Source organism: Peromyscus maniculatus, chromosome 14 (assembly GCF_049852395.1).
Source record: "Peromyscus maniculatus bairdii isolate BWxNUB_F1_BW_parent chromosome 14, HU_Pman_BW_mat_3.1, whole genome shotgun sequence".
Taxonomy (NCBI): Eukaryota; Metazoa; Chordata; class Mammalia; order Rodentia; family Cricetidae; genus Peromyscus; species Peromyscus maniculatus.
Genome location: NC_134865.1, coordinates 72,451,688 through 72,459,121, shown reverse-complemented (window position 1 = coordinate 72,459,121; position 7,434 = coordinate 72,451,688). Strand labels below are relative to the sequence as shown.

Below are 7,434 nucleotides of genomic sequence, written 5' to 3'. Positions count from 1 at the left end.
GAATATAGGCACAGGAGAGATGCCAGAGGAGACAGAGAAGAAGCAAGACATGAAGAAGGAGAGGTAAAAGCCACAAGCTAAGATGGAAGAGAGGTAAAAGCAACAAGGCAAAAGATAGATTAATATAAATGGATTACTTTAAGTTATAAGAGCTCCTGGGACAAGCCTAGGATATAGGCAAAGCTTTCATAATTAATAATAAGTCTCCATGTCATTTCTGAGCTGGAAGTCCCAATCATCTACAGATTCTCATTGCTTGTTATATTTCTTTCTTTCCTAAAGAAAGTCTACTGTTTCTTTGGAAATAAAAACAAAAACACTTCAAAGGCAGTTTTAAGTGTTCTTAACATGAGCAGCCCTTGCTCCCAACCTGATAGTCATGAATAGGACATACCATGATAACTTCCACTTTTCCACTGGTAATTTATTTATTTATTTATTTATTTATTTACTTGTTTGTTTGTTTGTTTGTTTGTTTTTCGAGACAGGGTTTCTCTGTGTAGCTTTGCGCCTTTCCTGGACTCACTCTGTAGCCCAGGCTGGCCTCGAACTCACAGAGATCCGCCTGCCTCTGCCTCCTGAGTGCTGGGATTAAAGGTGTGTGCCACCACCATATCTCTGGTGATTATATTGAATTTAATTCTATGTTATATTGTTGAGAAATATACTCTTTCTGGTTGGATGCCTTTTTATAAGCTGGAAAATCCAATAATGTATCTCTACAAATGTTTTAAATCCAATAATACAGTATGATTTAAGTTGTTAATTAAAGAGTCACATTTTTTTCAAGTAACTAGAACATATTAAAAAATATGATGGTGGTAGTGATGATGATAAAACAAATTAGTCAGGTATAATGGCACATGCCTATAATTCCAGCACTCAGGAAGTAGAGACATGAGGATTGCTGTAAGTTCAAGGCCAGCCTCAAATACAGACAAAACCCTTTCTCTGCCCCCCCCCTTTAAAAAATAAATCACTTAGAAGAAATGTATTTGAAGCAATTTATTTCTATTGCTTCTGAAGATCTGACATCATTTCTGCTAGCTTCGATTTCTTCCAGCATTTTCAGTGGCAGTCAAAAGGCTGTGAATTAGAGTTGATCTCTACCATCCATAAAAATTGTACCTTAATTTTAAACCAATTTATCAAGATAAATTCACATACCATTCAACTCACCCACTGAAAGTCTATAGTTCATTGGTTTTTAGTATATTCAGAGTTTTACAGACTCACTAGTATATAATTCCAGGACATTTCATCATCTTGAAAGACATGAAGTCATTAACAGTCACTCCTCATTTTTCCAATTCTTCAGCCCTAAGCAACCACTATTCTGCTCATATTCTCTCTCCCTCTTCATAGATTGTCTAATTCTGCATAGCCCATGTAAATACAATACAATACCTAGTATTGGTAACTGCCTATTTCAGTTTTCATAAAGTGCTCAAGCTGTATACACAGCAAAGGAAATGTCGATGCTTTGTTCTTTCTATGGGTAAGTAATATTCTACTGTAGACATAGTACATTTTGTTTATCGATCAGGTGAATATTGGACTTCTTTCTATCTGTGGCTCTTATAACTGCTGCTGCTGTGTTTATGATTTTTTTGTGGAAATAGGTTTTCATTTATTTGGGGTACATAGCCAGGAATGGGATTGTAGGGCTATATGGTGAGGAACTGTTTCCCAAGGTGGCACTGCTCTTTTTCTTTTTTTTCCTACCCCTGACTACTTGGTCACAATTTGTCTACATCCTCACCAATGGTTATTATAATCTCCAAGAATATATAAAAGGCTACCTCATCATGGTTTGGATTTGCATGTCTTTAATGCTGTCTATCACTTCTTGGGCTTTTTTGGTCACTTGAAATTCTTCTTAGGGGAAAGGGTTATTCCGATTCCTTGCCCAATGTTATCAGGGTTTCTGTTTACATTGATAAATTGTCACAGATATTTATATATTCCAGGTACAGCTCACTTATAAGATAGGTGATTTGCAAATATTTTCTTCTACTCTAAAAGTTAAAAGTTTTGTGACTTGTACATTTTGTGTCATGTGTAGAAAAACCATTTCCTGATCCAAGAACTTACAGGTTTATCCCTATCTTTGTTCCAGGATTCTATAGCTTTTGCTTTCCTTTCTGCACTTTGAACAACTTTGTCATACTGCAGTACATAAGAGTCATTTTTGGAATAGCTAGGGTTGATTTATTTAACATTGAAAAATGAAAACAATTTGTGGGTCCTATTAAAACATTTAAAATACAGACACATTAGGACAGGAATGATCTCAGCCCAATTCCTGAGGTGGGGTGAAGGAGTCGAGCCCAGCCTCCATCTGGAACAGGCTTCTCCTTCAAGCTAAGACAGTCTCAAGACAGGAAGACGTCAAAGCCACCTCTGTGAGCAGACAGCATTGAGTGACCACAAAGAAAGAGCTGCATTGAGTAAGGATTGGTTCCTGAAGTGTCCCTGGGTCTTCTGCAGCTAGCTTCAATTCTTAAGAAGAAAATAGTGGTCCTGAATGAGGGTCTAAAGACAACACTCAACAGAGGACCTCTTTCTTTGAGGAACACTGTGTCCCTTTTTCTCAATAGCAAGAAAACAAAAATCCAGGGAAGTCATTAGAAACAAGCCTCTCCTTGAAAGTGTCTACCAGGGCAGATGAAGAAAAGAGCTGACTACACTCTCAGTGGGCCTCTTCTTTGGTAGGAGAGCAGCCAGAGAAGAAGCTGCTATTGCTAGCCAGAGCTCGTTTCTTCTTCTTTCCTGTGGCCTTATTTTCTTGGGATTCTGTTGCCCTGTGTTTTGTGTCTGGGAGGTCTAAGGAAACGGCAAGAGCAGTCTTCCTTAACAAAACCTGATCCATATCACTCATCTCTTTTAGGATCTTGGTATTGGGAGTGGCACAGACAGGATTGAAGAAGCTCAGTCCTGGGGTCACCTCTGTAGGATCCTCCAGTTTGAAGGAGCTTTCAGAATCCTGGTTCCACTCAATAGTGCCCAAGCTATCTTGTTCTTGCTGGCGGTTCCGGCACTTCCTGGGGTCACAGCCACAGGCCACACTGCAGTCCAAACCTTGTTTCCTGCACCCACAGTGTTTGTTACTGCACCATCCCCTGCAGGAACACTCTGGGATGGTCTTCCTGGACACTTTAGCCAGTTTCCTTGGTTTCCACTCATCATCAGCAGCATCACTATCTTTAGATTCATTTGCAGAATGCTCTGAATGATACGTTAGATACTCAATGTCTATGCTCTGTTCCAGGAACTTGTCTCCAACACGGGATGGTTTGGGTGGAGGTGGGATGTAGTCAAAGGAAGAATCTGAAGATTGAAGGCCATCCTTGGGAAGATGGAATTTCTGGCCTTTGGCACCTTGAAGAAGAATCAGTTTCTGTCTGATGGCTTCATTCTCTTGGAGAAGCTGCTGGTTTTGTTCACACACTTCTTGCATTTTCCTAAACTGTTCCTCCTGACTCTGCAGTGTCTTCAGCAGCTGCTGCTCCTTTCCACTGATCGACACCTCCAGCTGCTTCTCTGCTCTTTGGCTTTGCTGTAGCTGACTGAGAAGGTAGAGCACCTTCTCTTGGTGCATTTGCTCTACCTTGAGCAACTCAGCTTTCCATTCTGTCTCTACCACAACAACATGACTCTGCTCCTCAACCAGCATCTTCTGCATTTTAGAATAGCCAGTCTGGCTCTGTTTCAGGTTGCTTTCAAGCTCACTGACCAGTAGTTTGGAGGAGACCAGCTCTCCAACCAAATATTTTACGGCACATTTGGCTTCCAGAATAGTAGCAATATTCTCCCAGTGTCGTTTTGACCTGTCTTCACTTTCTGCATCCAAGAGCTTTTGCTGTAGGTCAGCAATCTGAGCACTTCTGAGTTCCATTTCAGACTCTAGGCTTTTAATCTGCTTTGTCATAGAATCCTCTGGCTCTGAAACATGACCACATACTTCATCACTAGTGAATGTGCTTCTCTGGAGCTTAGTGGGTGGGTTCTCCCCAGGTTCCTTGTTTTCTTTAAGTTGACCCACATCCAGGGCTAGGAGCTTTCGCTCTTCAAGAAGGTCATTCAGATGGCGTTTGACTTCCTTGGTACTGACCATAACTTCAATTTCATTTCTAAGCCAGTTCTTCACTCGTGCTTCTGTGCCTTCTGTTCCACGGCTCTGGGTTTCTTTCCGTTTATCTGCGGCTTCCTGTTGCTTTTGGAGGGCATCCTTGAGGCGCTTGTTGGCAGCTGCTGCCTCTTCAGTTTTCCGCCTGAGCACATTGGACTGTTTCTGGAAGTCTCTTTCAAGTCTGAGCAGTTCGTATCGCCTTTTACGGTCTTGTTCTTTTAACTGGATTACTTCTTTGTCCTTTTGTTTCTTCCACTGTCTAGACTTCTCAGCATCTTCCTTCATCTGACGCATTAACTGTACTCGCTGGGTTTTCATCATCTGTATCTCCAGAGTCAGTTTGGAGACAGTCTTCTCAGTGGACTCTTTCAGTTTCAGAAGCTTGGACTGTTCATTTAGTTTCTTCTTCAAATCAGCTATTTGAGTCTCCAGCTCTTGTAGACATTTGCGGCGGTGTTCACTCAACTTTGCCTGGTTGACATCCTTCTTGGCCGTCTGAAGTTCCAGAAGCAATTGTTCCTTTTCCTTCTGCAGACTGCTGACTTCTGATTCTAGACTTTTGATGTTAACCTCGTACTGGCACTGAGTGGGCTGTTGTTGGCCACCACTGAAAGTTATCTTCCTAGCTAGGGCCTCTTTCAGTGCAAGAGCTTTATTCAACTCAGCGAGTTCCTTAGACATCTGAGCTTGATGTAGAGCATGCTGTGCAGTGAACGCATCAGAAGACCTACGAGTCTCTGGACTGATGACAACTTGACCATCTAGTTCCATTGGCGATTCTGTGGCTGCAGCTAGAAAAGCAATGGTTTCATCCGATAGACGAATAATAACTTGTTGCAGACTGCGAATTAGCTCTACATTTTCTATTAATTCCTGGTCTTCCAAAGTCTCCATTAGCTTTTGAAGATCCAGTTTACAGGCTGCATGATGCCTGAGCTCTTGTAGCTGGATGTTAATTTTCTCATTTGCTTGTTCTGTAGCAATGATCCTTTCCAACATCTGGGCTGTCTGGCCAGCTGCCTCGCTCAGAGCATGACTTAATTTTTCATTCTCTTCTATCAGGGACTGGTTCTTCTCCATCAGAGATTGGAGAGTCTCTGATGGTTCTGCGTTTATAGATCCAGGCAGGCTACCTCCACGTGCCTGTAGCAGCAAGACCTGTAGCTGTTGAACCTGATACTTCAGATGATTAAGTTCAGCCATCTGGGGATCAGTATTAATAACAGGTTTGTTTTTGATTTTTCTAGCTCTGTCAGCATAGCGTAGAGTATTTAATGTTTCCTCTAGACTGGAGTCAGCAGGACTCACACAAGCAATCATAAGAGTGTGGCTGTTACCTCCCAGAGAATCTTGAAGCAGGCGAGTTAACTTGGAATCTCTGTAGGGCACAAAGCTACCCTTTTTGCCGTCTCCAAGAGCACTGATTACATTTCCCAAGCATAGGAGTCCTCGGTTAATATGAATACCCTCTTTCAGGCGGTCCCCTTCAGCCTTGGTTTTCTTCTGTCTTTCTGATCCAGCAAGATCTACAAGACACAGCTTCGAGTGAAAGCTGCTGTTCTTGTCAGTTTTCTTCCTTTGCCTTATGGAAATTGTGAAGATGGCATGAGATCGGGAAGATTGTGAATTCATAGCTGTGGCAGCCACAGTCCTAGAGCTGTTTCCCTGCTCCAAACAGGAAACCATGTCAGAGGCAGCTGAAACCGTCTTCTCGGTGAGTCCCACAATCTTTATTCCTGCCTTGGGATCCTCCCGGATATGTATTTGAGAAGCTTTCTCACAAGGTGAGCAAAGAAGATCCAAAATTTCTTCATTGTAAATCTCCAAGTAAGACACTCTCAATGTAAACTCAGAGTCTTTCTCTCCATCCATTTCTTTAAAAAGAAGTTGTATTACCCTAGGAATGACCCCGATGGTTGGTTCATTGTCTTGGTCTGCATTATATGCGCCTCCCATAGAGTAGGTTTTTCCAGAGCCAGTCTGTCCATAAGCCAGAACAGTGGCATTGTAGCCTTTAAATATGCCTTTAATGAGTGGTGCTACTGCTGTGTTGAAGACCTCCTCCTGTTCAGTGAAGGGGTCAAACACAAAATCATAGGTAAAGGATTTATCAGTACCAATCACCACCTGAGGCTTCCCAGGCACAAAGGACAAGCACATCTGACAGCCCTCGCCAATCTCTTTAGGGACCAGAGGGCGACAACGCAAGGCCACTCTCACAGGAATTCCCTTCACCTCTTCCTTCATGATCCTGGTTGAGCATCTGCTCAAACTAATTGCCCTTCCCTTGGTCTTCTCTGTCTCCTGGCCTCCTTCCAACTGGAGTTTTAACCGCTGTTTCTGCCAGCCAATCAGAGAGCAGGCATCTGTGGGCGTGGCCCAAGAGTGCTACAGTTATTGTTTTGCGTGCACTCTAGCACCTTACATTGAGGAGTGTTGCTTTTTCCTGATGGAATTGTTTTAGCATCTCTGTCGAAAACTACACTACTGCTTTGATCTGTGATCCTAACCTTTATGTTAATACCACACTGTCTTGATAGCACGGCATTGTGCTAAATTTGGAAGAAGCCTCAATTCACTTTTCTTCAATTGACTGCTTTTTTAGTCTGAGTCCCTTTGGTTTCCTTAGTTCTAGGATAACCGTACCAGTGACTACAAAATAACCTGCTGAGAGATTGTGTTCAATATGTAAATACGTTTGGTTAACATTGCCATTTTAATAATGTAGAGTTTCCAAATGGTAACCATGCGACATCTTTGCATTTATTTAGATCTTTGATTTCTGCCAACAATGTCATGTGGTCGTCAAGAGTATACCTTTTACATTTGTTCTTTTAAATCTACTCCCAACATTTCATTTTTTGTATAATTTTCTTTCATTTTATAATTTTGCTAGACATATTGTAAGCTCTAATATATTTATTAGTCACCTAAATTTCAAAAGATAATTTTTCCAAATATACCATTCCTCATTGGCTTAATTTTCTTCCAGAATTTGGAACATTCTAAAGTCACATGGCACTATTGTTTCTAGATAAGAAGTTAGCTTAAAATGCAGTCATTCTCTCTGTATTAATGTGTCATTCTTCTCTGCACATGTTTACATTTTTCTTTGTACTCTCCTGACTAGGTATCTGAGCTGCATATTTTGTGACTGCCAAATTTTGAAAGCCTTCAGTAATTATTTCTGCATTGTTTTTTGCTCTTTTGTTTCTTTGTCTTCTTCTTAGGACTCTTCATTATAAAAATCTCGGAAGGCAGGATATTGTCCCACAAGTTTCTAAAACTATTAAGTTTCTTTA

General features: G+C 41.4%; 1 protein-coding gene across 1 annotated transcript; it reads right to left on the bottom strand.

Annotated features, from left to right (window-relative positions):
* Nucleotides 1-2,188: 2,188 nt before the first annotated feature.
* LOC102908705 (chromosome-associated kinesin KIF4A-like) lies at nt 2,189-6,451 on the bottom strand. The gene has a single exon (XM_006991797.4). The coding sequence runs from the start codon at nt 6,377-6,379 to the stop codon at nt 2,693-2,695; it is 3,687 nt and encodes a 1,228-aa protein (XP_006991859.1). The 5' UTR covers nt 6,380-6,451; the 3' UTR covers nt 2,189-2,692.
* Nucleotides 6,452-7,434: the final 983 nt, after the last annotated feature.

Bases quoted from the DNA above. Each gene is read 5' to 3' on its own strand.
- LOC102908705 (XM_006991797.4), bottom strand. From the start codon at position 6,379: ATGAAGGAAGAGGTGAAGGGAATTCCTGTGAGAGTGGCCTTGCGTTGT.